At 40.6% G+C, this 19,489-nt stretch overlaps 1 protein-coding gene across 1 annotated transcript in view; it reads right to left on the minus strand.

The window, feature by feature from the left end:
- Positions 1 to 19,489, minus strand: part of LOC122154132 (homeobox protein PKNOX2-like) — an 89,002-nt gene that overhangs the window by 6,756 nt on the left and 62,757 nt on the right. Inside the window, 4 exon segments of the mRNA XM_042800686.1 lie at positions 5,415 to 5,603; positions 8,811 to 8,982; positions 13,449 to 13,588; positions 18,933 to 19,041. Coding sequence (XP_042656620.1) covers positions 5,415 to 5,603; positions 8,811 to 8,982; positions 13,449 to 13,588; positions 18,933 to 19,016 — 585 coding nt within the window. The 5' untranslated portion in view covers positions 19,017 to 19,041.

Consider the following 19,489-nt stretch of genomic DNA (forward strand, 5'->3'; position numbering starts at 1 on the left):
TCAGCTGATTCTCAATTGTTGAACAAAATGCTAACAAAGGGGATTTTTTTTCACCTTTTTCTTAAATATCCCTTAATTTTGATGCATTTCTTCAAGAAACCTATTACTTGACTTAAGAAAAGAGAATTTCTCTGGAGTAGTGACATGCAATGACACTGGAAAAGGTGACCACACAAACAAGGTTGGGTGGGAAAAAGCCGTAAGGTCCTCCTTTCCTTGCAATAAAACTACAGAGATAGGAATTTGAGTGCACAAATAAATTAATTTTACATCAAGAGGTGATGTGGGTGCATCATTCAGTGGGGAGTTAAGGTACTGCTGTGTCCACATCAATGCATTTCCCACCACTGGCAGGAAAAAATGTCGGGTTTGGTCCTTTTTTTTTTTCCTTTTCCCCATTACATTCCTGCTTCTTATCAGTTCTTTTTCCCATCAGTCACCACCAATTTGCCTGTATAAACTCAGATTTCCCTGCATGCTTTTGCTATTAAAATCCCTTGCTGCATTTTCCCCTCCCATGATGCCAAGCCCCAAAATGTTGCAACCAACAGCTCTGCCACATGTTATTTTTGTCCTCTCTATTGATGATCTGAATATTATTTATCTGGAAGTTTTACTGCAATTGCTGTGAAATTTTGCTTTGCCTCCTAGATATTCCTTTTCACAGCACAATTAATTTAAACAAATGCAAATATGACTGCAAAATACTTGCACTTTTTTTAATAACCCCTCCCCATCTCCAGCCTTTTAGAGGAAATGGTTTTCTGTTTGAAAACTGAGGATTTCGCAGCATAAAGAAAGCAAAAACCAGTCACTTTTGCATGCACTTGGATTTGGCTTTTGCTAAGCATCTGGCTAACAAACACGGTGGAAATAATCATATAAAGCCAAATGTGGTCCTTGGAGAACTTCAAAAAGCAGTCAGATACGGCCAGGGGCAAGCAGAGATTTATTTGGACCAGCCTGAAGACTTCAGTTTTCCTCTCCTGCCTTGTTTTTCCATGATTCCTCCAGAAGAAGGGCATCCAGAAGACTATTTTTGGAACTGCATTGGGAAGAAACACTTTGGGATATTGGAAAATGGGAACAAGAAACTGCTGTTTCCAGATCTAGTGGTCAAAGCCATTTTCAACAGCATTTTATGAAGACAAAAATTGCATTTTTTTTTGGTGGTGTAGAGGAAAACTGCCCCAGAGCACCAGTTCAGTGGTGACAAAAAAGGGACAATATTGGAAATTATTAGAAAAAGATATGAAATAAACTCAGAGTGTTTCTGGAATGGCGCTGTGAAACTAAGGGTACCCAGTGGAAGTGGAGGCTCTGCCTTAAAATATATTTTTCATACTAATTGCCTTGGATCAGAAATGCCAAGCCAAATTATATTACACTTGTGATTTTGCTGCAGTGGAAAATATTTGATATTTTAGGACTCAAAGAAGTTTAAATGTTTCCGGCAATTTGAAACTTCAAGTGTAAAAAATGCGTCACTAGGTGTCTCTGCAGATCCACAACTCAGCACTGACCTTCCACAGCTCTATGGCAAAACACCATTTCTCCACTTAAAAGTCACTTTAATGAAGAAGAAGACCTGGCATGTATTGCATTCCACAAAAAAAAACCACCCTTTCTTAAAATATGGCAACTGTCAAAACACCAAGAGCCCAAGTGTAAGTGCTAACATCCTGTGCTACTTGAGCTGATGTCCTTCCCCTTGTGCTTTATGATACAGCAATTTATTTTGGGGTGATACACATGCGTAAAAATTTCTGTCTCATTCTAACTATGTGACATTTATTTGTGCTTGAGTAAAGATGGGGAAAGTTTGGTTTAGCTGGCGAAAAAAGGAAACTCATGAGTTTGTTGAGAAAGAGCTGGCCAAACTCAAACTCATGTGAGACTCATAAGGCTCCTTCATGGATGGATGGGTGGATGGATGACCATGAGAAAAAAGTTGGCTTCAAATAACAGAGAAATCCAGGCTTCTACACAGGGCAAACTTGGATAAATTAAGATCTATACAGCGAAGTACTGCAGTCAGGCCAACCCAACTGTCAGCCTCCAACCACCAGCACTATGAGAGACGGAATTTGAGAAGAAATGCTCTCCTGAAAATGTCCATTTAAGCATCGCCAACCTGCTGAAATTCTCACTTGAAACATAGAGCTGAAAAATGCAAGATTTAATCCAATTTAAATGTCCCCTGGCAGTATTATGGTTCCCAATGTGATTGGCTTTCTGGTGGGTTTTTTCTTGCAAGCAAAGTCAACTGGAGAGCAGTGAGAACCACTTTGATGTTGAAGGAAAGTTGAACTGATTTACTTTAAGTGTTGGGTTAAACAAGCACCTCCACTTTCCCATCCCTGTCTGAAAAACTTAATTAATGAAAAATATTCATTAAATGAAGGGAGGGAGTTAAAAAGGGTCCAATGAGGACTCAAGGGAGAGGAGTGAAGCCAAGTGAAAAACAACAAAAAAAAAAATGGAAGAAGGGAAATTTCTTGGTGGACTTGAAGGCCAAAGAGGCTAAAACTCCTCCACAAAACAGGGTGAGGTACAAAATAAGAAAGCAATGGAGAAAACAAGGTGCCAAAATGTCTCTAAGGTAATGAAAGCTCACCACACAGGAGAAAAACCTAACTTTTCACCCAAACTTGGCCAATGACAGGAGTCATCTCTAGATGGTGACATGAGAAGATTTCGTCAACAGTCAGAACACCTGTTTGGGTGCTCTCTTATCTTTCCATCACCTCCAAGCATTTTTGCATTTCCAGAAATTCTTGCATTTTTTATCTTAGAAAGCACAAATAACACCAAGCCAAGGGCCATCCTTTCTGGAAACACCAGGGAAACAACCACGATTCTCCCACAACAGCATTTTGACAGCTCTGGACATTGTTTTCTCAGTTTTGGTTGATAACCTTGTTATTGCGTATCCATAATTTTTTTAGCAGGCTGTCCCCTGGTAAAAACTTTGTAAAAAATGAAAATAATTTGCTTTCCTGACCAAGCTGGTATACCTTCTCACAAAATGATCGATGCCCCCCGCATACCCCAACAAAACCTATTTTCTGAGAAACTTCATTCACTGATACTAATCACATTTCCGTTATTTAGATTTTTTTTTTTATTCCTAAATTAGCTGGTTTACCTGCCTTCAGCATGAGATTAATAGGACGATAGTTAGCGGAGTCATCCCACTTGCCATTTTTTAAACACTTGGTCCAGTGATTCATCAGTTCTCTGGTGCATCCCCAGCCCTTAAAACTCAACTGGTGGATGTAGAGTGTTTCCACCCTTTTTTTAAGCCTTATCTATGCAAACTCAGGTATACCAAATGAGTTGAAGCACTCAGGCACTTGACATTGCTTAGCTGGATAATTAGAAAAAAATCTGCTGTTGTATCATCACTGATACGGCATCTTCATCTAATGACCAGATGAGATGGTGGCTCCTTAGGGTCTACTATCGTGAATTTTTTGGCTCCTGTTGCCAGCTGAAAATCCCTTTGTCGCTGAGTGAGTTTTCCCTCCAGTTGGGTCTTTCCTGGGTGCATTCCCATTTTTTTAACAACTGTCTCCAAATCCTCACTTGAATTTCTCAACTTTCAAGTCTTGCCTGGAAGGGGAACATCAAGCAGCTCTGGGTTTGCAGGAATCAGAGGCATTCGGTACCTCTCCATGGGTCTGATTATTTTCCAAAGACTTGTGCTAATTTTCTGATATGATCCCCACCTCTTTGTGAAGCACTAAATCCTCATTACTTTTCCTGACCGATGCATTCTAATTAGATCAACAGTTTAAAAAAAAAAAAGGAAAAGAGGGAAAAAAAAATCACAATAGCCACAGGACGGCTTTCCATCTCATTAACTCCCTCACTTATTATTTTCATGAAAATTACTGATAAAAAACGTGCATCTCCATTTGCTGGGACGGGGAGCTTCGTCGGCTCATATCTAACATCTCTCTCATCACCCGGGATGCGAGCTGTTGCCATGGTGATGCACAATAATAGAAACTAATAAATTACAAACGAGATGCTCGTTGAGCAATTATTGTTCTCTTTTATGCAAGTGTCTTGCTAATTTTGATCATAAGGAATGCTCCCATAAAGCAGCTAAGGGATAATAAGCCCATTTCTAGAGATTATTACAGAATAGAGAGAGGATGGGGTTTTTTAGATCAATGATTAAGTGGTTTGGTGCTTTCAGGTAACCCAAAGAAGAAACAAAACTTTTTGGGGGGCTTTTCCCTCCCCATGTTGGTCCACAAGTATCATGTTTAGAACTTCAAATTCTGCAGCACTTGAAGCTGAGCTGCTAAAAATGCTGCTAAAAATTATTTTCCTTTTCCACCACCCTAAAAATGCCCTGAAAAGCTCAATAAGGCCCCCAGCACTTGCCTCTTTTTGGGGAGAACCCCAAGAGCTGCCTGGGTCATTTTGGGTCAGCTGCAGTTATTTCTGATGTTATTCTGCAGTTATTTCAACCCCAAATTTCATTTCACCCCCCAAAAAATCTGAGATAGAAATCCCCAAAGGACACACAATATTGCATCAAGGAAGTTTTTGGGGTTGCAACCAGCCAACATGTACTGCCAAGTCACATGAAAACCCCAATCTATGGGCAACTTTTTTTCCAAATAGTAAGTTACAGTCCCTTATTTTTTCCCCAAAAGCCACCAAGGTGCAACTTGATTTGGCCATTTCAGTTGGTATTTCTGAAATTCCTGGGCATCTCCTTGTAATTTCCCACTGTGCTTGAGGCACCAAATGTTTCCTTCTCCCAGCTAAAACCCAAATTATGCAAAACAATAGTCAAGGTGAGAATGTTGATGATGCTGGAGGAGAACTGCAAGATTTTCTGGGGGAAAAAAAGGAGCAGGGAAGCCAATAAGGGTTATCTGAGACCAAAAAAATCTGTTGAGCTGCCTTGAAATGAAGACAAGAATGAGGAGAGAGGAAGTAGTGGAAAAAATCATGGTGTTTCTCTTCCTCCCACAAACAAATAATATTTTTTAATGAAAAAATGCTAATTTTTTGTCCATTTTCCCATGCATTTTCACGGCTTCTGCAATTCCTTCCCCCAAATTTCATTGCTGCAGCATAAGAGTTTAGAAGAAGCCCTCATCTCTCCTTTCTGCAGACACACAAACATTGGTGTTGCACTTCTGCTAAACCCATGAAAAAAAACAGCCATAAAAAAAAAAAAAATTAAAAGCTTGCCACAGCATCATTTATTAAACCATATGAGCAAGATACAGGGTTTTTAAAAATTGTTTTCCTCAGTCAGGGATGGGCTTTGATGAATTTCCAGGAGGCCACAAGAGTTGTAGAGAAACCTTGAAACCTCACTGGCCCAACATGACTGTTGGCCAATGTGCAACAATGTCAATTACAGGCAATTTTAAAGGTGTTACCTGGGGGTGGAGGCTGATGGAGGAGGGGTTGGGGGAGTAGGGCCCCCCTAGGTCATTCCTGAGTAGGTTGTCACTGTGCATCTTGGTTTTGAGGCAGGTGATGTAGCGGTTGCAGAAGTCCTTGCACAACTCGTTGACCTTCTCCAGCTCCAGAAGGTGGATGCGCAGCACCTGGATTGCCTTCACCATCTACACAAAAGCATATTGCAGCAAAGTTAAAATAATTTTTTCCCTCAATGCATTGAAAAAAAAAAACCCAAAATTAATATTCTTACCCAAAATCTAACCTGGAACTGATCCCTATGGTACAATTAAATTTACTTCCTTTCTCAGCACACCAAAAAAAGCCACAAAAATCAATATTCTTGCCCAAAACCCATCCAAGAGCCCATCCCCCTGCGTTTCTTTTCCCTCTCCATTAATCATACCTCTGAAATCCCAAGAAGTGAAAATTCATGAAATTTACCATTGCCTTCATAGGAATTGCTCCTTTGCTCAAAAAAAGGCTGAGCCAAAGCCCTGGATGTTGAAAAGTGTTTGGTTATTCTCAGGAGGCCACTTCTAATAAGATTACAGGGCTGCAACTCCACCATAAGCTGTTGCCAGTGCAAAGCCTGGGCCTCATTAAAACGTACCCCATAAACGTTAAAAAATTTACACATAAAACATTCCTCTCGCCGAGCTGAAACCTTAAGTTTTACAGCCGCTGTTTGAAATCTTGCATAATATATAAAATTTCAGCTATTCACTCCGGGGCAATAAATCCGGTTTTATGTAACAAAGCGTCTTTGCATTTCAAAGGGTGTTTTTAACTTGCAAATTTTAGTGGTCATCTTTACAAACTGCGAGTCGCCATGGTTGGGAAACATCCTGAAAAATCCAGAGCGAAACAGGTGGCAGCTCCACAACGGAGAAAGCAAATTTTCGGTTGAACAACAAGGATGATGAGTTGTGGCTGGAAAAATCCTTTTTTTTTTTTTTGGTCTTTTTTCACTTTTTTTATTCCTTTTTTTTCCTCCTCTGCAGTTGGTGCAGGCAAAGCACAAGGTGGAGGCGTCGCGCCCCGGCTCTCCGCATCCTCCCAGGGCTCAATGGCCATGAAAGTCAATATTCAAGGGCAAAGGCAAGAAGACCTGACACATATATGTATAAAAAATAAATCTCTCAATTATCTCAGCTCATTTGCTTAGGGTCTCATTTTATGTCCCTGCTCTGCTGCGTCGTATATCTGTCCGGATAAAGAGTTACAGTCCGACGGCGTACGTGCGCAGGGTTGTAAAAAATACAGATGCTGAATTAATTGACTGTGTGGCACTCGGCAGCTGATTGAGTTGATAATGGTGAGATCTGACCTTTTTCTAATTTCTAATTATGTGCATCTCGGCGGTGAGGAATACATGACTCTTATTCTAATGATAGCTAATGCAGCTGGCCTTTTCATCCCTGCTTTGCCATCGCCGATTTCCAAGGAATTGGTGGCATTAAAAAAAAAAAAACCACCCCAAAAATAAACAAAAAAAGGGACAATGCAAATAGGGAAAAAGCATCAGCTCGTGAACAGGTTGAAATGTTGAGTTTTGATCACTGTAAGATTTTTTCATCCAAAATTCCCTCCAGTTGGCACTTCCCACCAACAGGAACAGTCCTTCTCCAGCATCACATGAACCATCTCCTCTGTCTTGATGAATGCCAACCACACTGAGCAATTTGGACAGCTTTTGGAGAAGTCTTGGGCACTGGATAGAATACATACATACAGATGCGTCCTCAAAATAGGGAAGAATTACATATATATATATGAATATGAATATGAATATATCCAGTGCTGCAAGGTCATGCATGGGATCAATGCAACTGCCAATAGCCAAATTTCACTTCAGCAGTGAGTTGCTCCAAAACATGCCAAAAAAAGATGATTGGTGTGGGTTTTTTTAAGAAACCACCTAAAATCCAGTGAAAATAGCCTCTGTGGACACATTTCCTGCACTGACCATTTGCTGGAGATGTTTCACCTTGATATGTGTTGATATGTGATAGGCTTTCCTCCTCCCAAATATTAGATTTTTTTTAGCTTCAGGTGGCTTCATGTCTCTCTTGCTAGATCATTGCAACCACTGATATATAATTTAATGTGATGGGTTTTTTTCTGGTGCATCTCAACTTTTGATGCATGTTCAGTCCCAAAACTGAAATAATCCAAAACATTGCTTTTTTTGGTTGCTTGTCCCAGACTGATTTCTGTTCTTGGCTATAAAACATTGTGAAATGGGTTTAGTAATCCACAAACAGGGTTTGCATGACCTGCAGTTTTTTTGGAGGGCTTTCCACAGATGGCCAAGTCACTCTTGATTTAGAGATGTTGCAAAACTCTCCTCCACAAGCCGAAATTGGGCACAAAAGATGCAGGATTTTAATCCATCTTGAAACTGCTTCTTGCTTTGTTTAGGAAAGTGCTAGTTTTTGCACTTGGATGAGCATTGCTTGTTCTTCTTCCTTCCATGACAGGTCATTAGACAAAAATCACCTCCTTGATATCTGTAATATTTGGAAAAAGCTGCCTGTGAATTGCCTGATTTTGCTTCTTTTCTGGGATGGAAATCCCTCTGCTACAAGTCCCAGGGGACAAGCCAACGCCCCAGGGAAGGTGTTTTGCTCTTTGCATCAGCAGAGGTTGGCAAAATTGCCTCTTCTGACCTTACCCAAATGGTGCCATGGACCTGTCTACCAACACACTTGCCATGGAGACAACATGTGGAGGCTTCCTGAACAAAATAATAGGATTTGGGGATGTTTCCTGAGGTCCCCGCAAGAGAAAAGCTTCATCCTAAGCAGAATCTTCTGAGACACCTTCCAGCAGCAACGGGTACACTAGGAAATTTGGGTTGCTACGACAGAGAAGCCACCAGAAATGTCCACAGTGCCCCGAACCATTGATATGCATCACTCTTTTTTGGAAAAGCTCTTATTTTGCCTTGCTTCTAGGACAAGGGCTTGCCATCGCCCTTGAAACACGATGGTGCCAGACGAGAATACAAAACCTATTGCATGTTTCACCAGAGAGCAGCAATTCCTGCAGAGATACCAAGTTTTGAGGCACAAACCAGCCATCTATCTTGGCTGTTTCCAGGAAATCCGTTGACGCCATGGAGTCTGTGTAGGAAAATTAGCCAAAAATTGGGCAGGGGGTTGTTCTCACAGGGCATCTTAAGGAAAAGGTCTCAGAGAAGGTCCTGCAGAAGGTCTCACAAGGTCTATAGAGAACATTATCAAGACAGCTAACACTACAAATGAAGCCCAAAATGTTGCCCAAGGTGGTAGATTTTCATAATTTGTTCCTCATCCCCTACCTTCTTCCCGCCCCCCAAAAAACATCTGCCAAGCCCCAGCTGCCTCTACCAGGTTGTCCAGCTCAGGGTCATCGCTGAAGAAGGGTTTGTGCTCCTGCTCCTGCTGGTGGACAAAGTTCTCAATGTCGACGTCAAAGCTGGCTGAGGTGATGCACTCGGAGCCCTGCGTCGCCTGCTCACACTTCTCAAAGAGCAGAGTCAGCAGCGGGAACAACGGGTGCCTGCAGAGGACAAAGGAGACCACTGATAACACCCACTGGTTTAGGTCCCGTGTCCATTTTTACCCCAGACCATCCATCCATTTCCTCCCAGCTTGCAAAAGCCTGGTGGTGTAAACCTCACTCCCAAGCCAAAGCCGGGAGTGCTCCCTCTAGACCTTTTCCAACAACAACAACAAAAAAAAAAAACGCAAAAATTGCAAGATTCATCTTCTCCACCAGGCAATGACTTCTCCCAACATCTTGGTACTTCCCATCATCGCACCAAACCAGCATTTCCGAATGTTTTGACAGGGACAAAAAAGTTTGGCTTCAGGGTGGTTGTCTTGGAGCCACCTGCTGTCCTGATGGCTTTGCATTTTGGGGATCAACATCAGCACCCACTCATCAATGGTAATATTTTACCCCAAAATGTCTCTCTTGGTTGGAGATGCCAGATGGGGATGAGGTGGTATTTCTATACGCCCGCAGCATCCTATGGACCAACCTTGCTATGGGTTGCTCCTCCACCAAGAGGTCTCTTTCCACCTCTGTCAAGAACATCCATGTCCGTCCATGAAGATGGGTCAAATCCCACTTCTTTCTTACCACAGGATGACTCTTAGAAAACAAAGATTTGCAATTCTTCTAGCAAAGCCACTATTCACTCTAATGATTAGAAAACAGGCTTGCAATTCTTGCAAATCCACAATTTGCTCTAATGACAATGCTTAATCAGTGCAATATAAAATGCAAATATACATACAACACCAAAGCACATGGAGAAGAAGGGGATGAAGACCATGAGTTAGTGCAGTCCTCAACGACCCTCTTCAGCTATGCAAATTTAAAATAAAAAAAAAAATGTATTTATGGAGTCTTTCAGGGGAGAAATGCAAAATGCTGCTCCAGGGATAGTCTCCCACAGCATCCCAGTTATCCCAGTGTAATGGGATCCGCTCCATCATTTTATCTCCAAAAGATGGTCCAAAAGATGATTACGAATCACTTCTCACCAGTCTTTTCTGAGCCGGAGTCAGGTGAAGGGGTTAAACCCCTCGGCTAAGTCTTCATTTGCAGCCGCTAATACCGCAGCATATTATAGTTTAATCTGTCCTGATCCTGGTTTAATGCAAGATTCACAGAGGCTGGAATGGAGAATGGGGAAGGGGGGGAAATAATTTCATAATTTTGGCAGCCCCACCGGGGCTTAGCCGAGGGATATGAAAGGCAAATTCCAGGCAGCAGGCTGAATTATTGGGACTTATGAACCAGCAGCTCAGCGGCAGGTACCTGCTGCCATTTCCAGAGCCGCTCCATCAATTAGGAGCAAAGGCACGAAATTACACCAAGGTTGGGTTGGCTGTTTTTTGTTGTTTGGTTTGGTTTTTTTTTTTTTTGGTGGGGGGAGGGTGTGGATTTCAGCCCCTGAGCAATTTGTAGCCCATTTGCTTTGAGGGGTTGCATCGACCAAAGGGGGATTAAGACCGTTGCTGGCATCACCCCACACTCTTCTGTATTAATAATTGAGGCAGTGCTGCTATTGACCCCCCATGAATGTCTTGGAGCACTAGCAGGGAGGAGTAGGGGGAGGCACAAGGCTGAGTAGGTAATGGTTTGCTTTTTCTGTTGGAAATAAAATAAAATAAAATAAATAAAATAAAATAAAATAAAATAAAATAAAATAAAATAAAATAAAATAAAATAAAATAAAATAAAATAAAATAAAATAAAATAAATAAAATTAAATTAAATAAATAAATAAAATAAAAGAAATTTAAATCAACATAAAAGGAAAACTAAAAATAAATAAAAATTAAAATAAAACAAAAAACCCAATCCAAACCAAAATAAAACAAAACAAAACAAAATAAAATGAATCAACATAAAATAAAATAATAAAATAAAACAAGAGAGAGGTGCAAAACCCCCAGGAATGGGAAAGCATCAAGGCCTGTAGCCGAGCGCAATGCAGAAGAGTGGTGAAATTTGTATTTCTGCCACAAGCTCTATGCTGAATTGTTGTTACAATTTTTCTCCCCTTTTGTATGCAAAATATAGGCAGTTTTCTCTATTTCCAGCCTTCCTGTGGCCGCAACAAGCAGGGGAAGGGAATGACCACCATGGTGGGTTTGCAGGTGGAGACTGGCATGAAAATCGAGAGCTGGATCCCATCCTTGCTTTGATATTTGGGGGGAAGGGGGGAGAAAGGAGGATGTATGGGGAAACAGGAGGATTCTCCCCATCACAAGTCTTATGGAGGCAGAAGGTCATTCCCATGGCACAAGGAAGAGTTTTGGGGTGGAAAAATCCATTTTGCTGAATATGGTTTTGCAAAAAGCCCTTTTTCGTTTTCAGGGAATCCTCCAAATAAAAAGGCTGAACCAGCCCTGACATTTCCCTGCAGGAGAGCAGTCGTTTGCAGCCACTAATAAAAAGGATTCGACATGGGCTAATAAAGAGAAATGAATTCCTCTAATGGCCTAATTTTGCACCTTCAACAGGGCTCTGCCCACGAACTGGCAGCACTGTGGGCACATCACACCATGAATTTTTTTTTTTTGACCCGGTTCCAATATACCCCTTTCCCCCTACAAAACAAACAAACAAACCCCACCCCCACCTCCCCCCCCCCAAAAAAAAAAAAAAAAAAAAACTTAATGCAAAGAAATTCAGCCATTTCCCACTTGGAAAAATCCTTTTTGCGGTGCTGGGGTGGTTTAAGCATCATTTCCCACAGGAGCATCATCTCTACTGGTCCAAAATCTGTTGGGAAGTCCCAGCCCTGCTGTTGCATAAAGCCAAGAAAATAATGTAGCTGGGAAAAAAATTCACAGCAGAGATGTGATGCTGCTGGACCAGTCCCTGCAAAGATGCTCCCACGCCAAGCAGAGAGGGGGAGGATTAATTTTTTTCCCTTTTTCCTATTTTTTTTATGGGTTATAAACCTCCTGCTAGAGCATGAAACCTGGCAGGGTGACTTGTCCGGCATTTTTTATATTTCCCATCACATTTTCCTGGCGATTTCCCTCCAGGTTGGTCAACCGATGCTTACAGCTGATGCCTTCTGCCTTGGTGCAATTATTGAAAATTAACAAAAATCCATTGGTTTGGGTGGAGGGTATGGCCCTGGGAGGGCTAAAAATAACCCTGTGTGCATTTGATAGCTAATGACCTATACGCAATCCATATTAAGGTCTGTAGAGATGAATATTCAGATTTTGCATGCGGCAAAAAAAGGCTCATTGTGTGTTTAGAGATAAAAATATATTTTGGGTTAGTTTTGGCTGGTACCCAAAAACAAGCATCCAGGTTTAGGGAACCGAGTCCACATGTAGGACCAGACAACAATATTTTCCCCACTTTTCTGTGTGGGAAATACCTCCAAAAAGGTATTTCTGGCATTTTTTTTAACCTGCAAATTAAGGCTGCTGAAACTCCAAAGGTATTTTTCTGTTGTTTTCATTATCCCAGAAATGCTGCAAAAATCCTCGCAGAAGTGCAAAGAAAAGGTGGGTTTTTTTCTTGAATGGCATCTTTTGCCTTGAGAAAATTATTTCCATCATCAGAGAAAATCTTGAGACCAATGTGAATAATCCTCTGCGTTTTCCTGGAGAACTGGTGGGTTTATTCCGTGCCTTCATTCACCTTTTCAGACCTTTTGGATTCTTAATATTTCAATATTGGGAGTCAAAATATTCTAATTCCTTCACTTCCGAGCTGCAATTTTTGGTTCATGAGCCCCCTCAGTCCTGGCCATTAACTGGGGGATTAACGCTTAACCTTATACTTAATCCTAATTATATTATAATATTATACATTGTTGTTGCATCATTACTGCATACATTATAATATTGTACATAATTGCATATCAATTAATTGCATATTACTTATATAATTATACTATTTACATAATTATAATGTTACTTACTGCAATTATACTATAACATTACTGCATATATTACAATACTATATATTGCTATCTTCAAAGTGACAAAAAAAAGGGGACTCATCCACCTTGTGCCCATTGCTGCCCACGCCCTGTATGGATGCATGAACTGTGTATTTCAGATTAATATGTGACTTTACTCCTTCTGGGTGCTTTCTCAGCCCAAAATCGCATGGTTTTGCCAAAAAAAAACCCACACCAATTTGGGTTTCCTGGGGGTTTGAATATTTTGCAGGGGGGTAGATGGTCTATGAAGGAGCTCCACCACCATGTGTTATTATCAATAGTTATTCTTGCTAAAAAGGGGCTGATTGCTAATCCCTTCATTCCTGTGTGTTAATTAATGCACCGGAATAATAGCAGATCAATAAAGCATTATAATAATGAATGCATCAACAAATCGATGCATTAGCCAATGCATTAATTAATGCATTGCCAATCGATGCAGTAATAATGCATTACAATAACTAAGGCATTAATGAAATAATGCATTAATTCACGCATTAATTAATTAATGCACACTGATATTAGTTTGCATCACCTGTAGACGGCTCGCTTGTCGGCCTCCAGCTGCGCCTGTGGGTCGCCGGCTGCGGCGGGCACCGGCGCGTTGGCAGCCGCCGCTGGCGTGGCGAGATGCACGGGCTGTGCCTTGGTGGGCTGCTGGGCTGTGGCCGTCATCTGGGAGGGGGGAAAAGAAAATAAAGGAGAGGGAAAAAAAGGAAGAAAATAAAAAAAAAAAAAAAAACCACACCAAAAAAAAAAAAAAAGGAAAAAAAAAAAAAAACAAAGCAAAACAAAAAAAAAAGAAAAAAAAAAAAAAAGGGTGTTGCAGGACTTTTCCACTGAGTTTTGCAGCCTTCTACATCAAATTTTTAAAATTTAGGAGGAGGCAGCCCCATGACAGGGCTCTGAGCAGGATGGTTTGGGGGGGGAGGTAAACATATATTTGCATTTCATCTAATCGTGAAAACAGCAGGTTTAAGTTTTTCCCACTTTTTCCCCAGTTTTTCCACTTTTTATTTGGGGAAAATAAAGGAAAAAGCCCAACATCCTTATTGCACCAGCAGCAAAGCACAGGTGGTGGGCAGTTTATTAACGGATGCTTTGCAGAAGTCCCAGATTAAATCAGCTGCAATGCTGCTGCTTGCCAAGATTTTTTTCAAAGCAGGTATTATTGTCTAGACACACAGGCATTTTAAACTTTCTTCCAAAATTACGTGAGCCTCTTCCAACTCGCCAAGCCCAGGAATGAGTCATTTTTGCTCCAGCCAAAAAAAAAAAAAAAACCAAACTTCTTCACCAGTGCCCAAATCACCCATCTTTAGCCCCAGTGCTGCCCCAGATCGCCGATGCAATGGGGATCACTACATGCTGGGGCTGGAAATCTATAGGCAAAATTACATCTGCTATGTGATAAATCATTCTGCTAACTAATATTTTGCTTTTTTAAAAATTGCAATTACCTTAGTTAAATATATGTATTTAATATGTGAGATGCATGCGTGCCAGAACACGTGCAAATCACTGCATGTCCTTCTAGCATCACCCCTGAAACTGCCACCCCAACATGTACTGGATTGCACGTATTTAGGGGCAATTTCCACTTAAAATTAACAATTTCATTAAAGAAATCTGAATTATTTGCTGCTGGGCTGCAGACAGCTCCAACATACACAGCACGACACACTGCTTTATCATCACAAGATTCAGTTAAAAAAAAAAAAATTCAGGAAGAACTTTAATTGATCTGTATTCTAATGCATCAGCAACACACCCCTACCCCTCAAATCCAGTGGTTTTAGTGCAAAATCTCAGTGGAAAATTAACGCAAAGTGGGTATTTCACCTGCTTTGGCATCAAAATGTAAAAAAATTAGCATTTTCCTGTTTTCACCGGTAAAGCTTCAATATTCCCTTGAGCTAGGTAGCAAAAGGAAGACGCTGACTCTTGCTAAATATCATATATATAATTTATTTGCCTAATATATATTAATTTCTGTGTTTAGTTATATATAAATAAAATATATGTATATAATTTATTTGTCTAGCATACTTTATTTCTGTGTTTATATAGAAATAAAATATGTTTATTTATTTATCTAATATACTTCTATATTTATTTCTGTGATTATCTATATATAAATAAAATGGGGGGTTATATATATATATGTATATACACACACACACACACACATACATAAATACATAAAAATACCTATGTGTATACATGTGTATGCCCACAGTCTTCTCCAGCCAAACCCACACTTATACTCTGCTTCTTGCCACGTAAAAAACCTTCTTGCCTCCCTTAAAGGCTGAGTAAACCTGAGCTGGGCCAAAACTGCGACACCTTTTGCTTTTAAAATGTTTGACTTTAATATCTCCTGCCTGACCTTTTGCTGCCAATACGGTGCTTTTTTTTTTTTTTTTTAATCTCCTTTATTGTTCATAACTCCAAAGTTTGTCTCCGGTGCCTGTAAATTCAGCCGGTGCTATTTAATTTAGAATTCTTCCAACCCAGAAGCGGGTTTGATATCCACCCCTTTTCCCTTCCCCAGTGCTAAGTAAATTAGTGAAAATTTCCTATCCCAGCAGTTTAGATTTCTCTTTTTTCCCCCATTTTCTATCTAAAAGCAAAAATTAAGTGGATTTTGGGATGCTCCAGCCATGCCACTGAATATCTCCCCATACTCTTTCTCTTTTCCCCCTTTTTTCTCCCTATTATTTTCCTTGAAAATAACCTTTTTTTTTGAGGAAAATATCTTTTTTTCCCCCTTTTTTTTCTTTTTTATTTTTTCCCCCTTGTTTCTACTCATTTACCAGGACACCAAAGCCCTTTTAACATCCTGCCCCAAAATCCTGCCAAACTGGCTTTTTCCAGCCAACTCTGCAACTAATTGGGCTATTACGCAAAAAAAAAAAAGACTCCTCTGCGGCTGTTTTGAAGCCATTACCTCACCTTGGACTAAAAAAAAAATAATAAAAAATTAATAAAAATAATCCCAAGTTGGTGGAAAAGAGGCAAGAGGATGCTCAGATGAGAGTATTTGCAGCCCAATGGGGATGACAGGCAGGGAGGAAGGCAAAAATGCAACCAAAATGGCTTTATGGGAAGCAGGTAGGGATGGGAAAGGAGGAAAAAGGCAGCAGGTTTCTGGCTCGGAAGCATGAGCTCCTTGTCAGTGGGAAAATGGGGGAATATGGGGGAAAAGGGGCTGGATTTGGGTATGAAAATTACAGGTGTTGAAAAAAAATGCAGGTGGGGATTTTTAATTTTTTTTTTTTTCTTCAGAAAATGGCCCAAAACAGTTGCATGAGGGGAAAAAAGATGTGAAAAAAATATGTTAAAAAAAAATAAATTCTTAAAAGGTTTACAAATATGTAAATTAATTATGCAAAAATATGTCAGCATGTTTTTAAATGTAAAAACTTATGTTAAAAATATGTTTTCAAATATGTTAAAAATATTTAAAACTATTTGTAAAAATTTTTAAATTTGTAAAAAAAAAAAAAAAAAACAACGTTTAAAAAATGTTTTAAAAGTATGTAAAAAAATCCCCATATGTTTGAAAAATTCCCAGGTAAAGCAGAGATTTCTGAGGTGTAGCTTGCTCAACAATACACATCGCCTCCCAGTTATAGTCCTTTTTATATTATATTTCTTTTTGTTTCTCTTCTTTAGGAAGAAAATCCTTTGCTGGACTTAGTGGCTGCTCACCAGGCAGTGGGGGCTTCCCGCAGGTTTAAATGCGATAATTCCTCTTCCTTCATGGTTTTTTTTGAAGACTACGGCCAAATGCATCACGTCTAGAGAGCAACCATGGTGAAGGTCTTCAGGGCAGGAAAATCTCCTAAACCAGCAATATTTACCCTTTTCCTTAGTGTTTCACAGTGAAATTTCTCTCCCACCATCATACGTGGGAAAAACAGTGGTTCTGAGCCCAAAAACATGCTGCGGGTACCAGGAGTTGGAGGGTTTCATTGATCCTACTGAAAAATCAACATCTCCATCCAATTTTTAATCTGTGACTTCTTTTAAAAATATTTTTAGAATTTTTAAAAATTTGTATTTGTATAATTTTCCACTTTTGTCCCTGATACGACCACCTAAAGAGCACTTTTTGGGGGTGCAAAGCTGCTTTCATTGCTTTCAGTGCTGAAAATGCCTGTTTTTAAAAGAACTCTGTTTGCTAACTTTGGCAAGGAAATGGCTGAAGACTTTCCATTGGCTTTTTCTTTTAATTTATTATGTAAAATATAATTTTTATGCAGATTTTTACACAGACTCTTTAATTTTCAACAGGTAAGAGTTGCTTGGCAAGTACGATCACAGTCAGTATAAATGATGCTCTGTATTACATCCCATTAGCAGAACCAGCTTTTTTTTTTTCCTCCAAAGGGCACCTTTTCCCATAATTTCTGCTTCATTTTTGCACATTTCTGAAAATGAGGGTGATCACTTGCACAGCCTCTGCAGTAAAATATGAATACAAAGCTACCCCAACCCTATTTTTAGCACTTTTTTCCCAAAAATGGCCCTCTTGCTGATGAGGAGCTTGTTGTAGCTCTAATAATTTTTGAAATTTATCACCAACTCTCCTCACCTCTTCCCTGTCTTTGGAAAGAGGAAATTTGTGCAATTTGATTTTCTAAACCTTAGAAATCCCAAATTTTCAGGTGAAAAGCTTAAAGCAGTCACAGCATTGAGTAAAAAAAAGCAATTCTTGGCTGCAGCTTTTCCTCCAAACCCAGTAAACTGAAGGAAAAATGCTTCAGCACCCCCCCAGTAGGGGGAAAATGGAGGGATTTGGGCAGTGATGCTCCTGAGGGTCCCCAAAATTTAACATATTAAAAGAGGGGGGCAGATAAGTGACCGTAGGGGGGACATCTCTGTAGGTTGCTGTGGAAAACCTCGGCTATTTTAAAAGTCCCTTAAATTGCCCATTAGGACTAAAACAGCGTCGCGGCTCCCTGCTGCGTAAGCGAAAAAGGCGATGTGTTTCGGCGCAGGGAAAAAAAAAAAAATTGGGAAAAAAAAAACCTTCTCAGAGCAGAGCAGTGAAGCGAGCAAATGATGACACAGAAGTTGGAGGAGCCATAAAAACCCCACCGAGGTGTCGTTTGTGAGAAGTGACCTTTTCCCACCGAAGGAGACGAGCGGAAAGGAGACCCGGGTGGCTTCATGGGGGGTGTAAAAGTCGATTTATTTATTTTAGCTTGCAAAGAACAGGCTTGATTATTTTTTTTTTTCCTCCTGGGAGGGGAGACTTTTCTGCTTTTGCAGTCGAGATATGCAGCAAATGGGGGAAAACCTCAAAATTTCCCATATGAACCTCAAAAAAAAGCTGCTTTGAATACGGAGCCAGTTCAGCGCTCAGTCCGGATTATCCCCATTTGGTCATTGTAGCCAGGAAAGTGGAAACATGATATTAATTTGCCCCCCAAAAAATCTCAGGATGAGCTTCAAAGAGTGGGACAATCTCTGAAATCCAATCTCAACCCCCATGTCCAGCCCAATGGGGTGCTCCAGTAGAGTTTCTCTTGGACAAAGTCCTCTTCTTATAATAACTCCGTAAGAAAGCTTGGAAAAGTTATTCAACCCTTTAGAGCAACATTGTAAATGAAGTATTTTTTTCGCTCTGCCATGAGTCTCCAAAAAACGCCATAAAAATAAAATATAAGGCCATTCCTACAGCTAAACCTGTCCCAGTTTAGCCAGATGTTTCATCTTTTCAGCTTACTAACCTGCTGGCTGCAAACACACCACCATGTCGTCTTTCCAAGAAGACCTCTCAACCCCAGAATGAGCCAGAAAGGTGAAGAAAAGCCCACAGTTTGAGCCAAAACCCTTCAGTCCTGGAGACTGTGTCAAGAGGGGGTTTAATTTTTGCCAGTCCCTGAAATTAATATTTGGGGGTAAACCACTTTGTAATAGTCGTTATATAGGAAGACAGGATAATTAATGTAGGAGTTAGGGCTCATGAGGGGTATGGAGGAACCCACGGGTGCTGGGGGACACTCACCTGTGGGGTATCTTGGTAGGGAGGAGGGGGCACAGTCTGGGTGGCCATCATTGTCAGAGCCGGTGCCGGGGAGACATGGTGCATCCTGGGTGGGAGTCACATCGAGAACCTGCAGGCGGGAGAAATGCTGCTGGATTAAGGGGGATCTCCCCCTGCAAAAATCCCACAGAAGGGGGGAAAAAAAAAAAAAGGGGATAGAAAGGAGAGGTGACATTCCTCACACAAGCACCCCGGCTCGGTCCTCCACCACTTGCTCCCTGGAAAAAACCCAAGATGACTTGATGACCCATATCATAACTTGATGTTTATTTGAGATTTGTGATTTTGGATTAAAAAAACGTATGGGGGGTGAAGCAAAGAGGGTCGCTGGCAAGGACATCTTCCCTGGAGAACACCCAGGCAAGGGCAGAGGTCTTGGAGATGATGGTTGCCATTGGTGAATCTCATTACATTTTCTACCTTGTGAAACCTGGTGAACCCAGGGCAATTTCTTTGCACCCCTTATGTCTATAACCGCAGTGCCTAAATAGGAGTTTCCATCCCCTTTCCAATTATTC

This window comes from Tyto alba, unplaced genomic scaffold, assembly GCF_018691265.1.
Source record: "Tyto alba isolate M040663 unplaced genomic scaffold, T.alba_DEE_v4.0 Super-Scaffold_32, whole genome shotgun sequence".
Taxonomy (NCBI): Eukaryota; Metazoa; Chordata; class Aves; order Strigiformes; family Tytonidae; genus Tyto; species Tyto alba.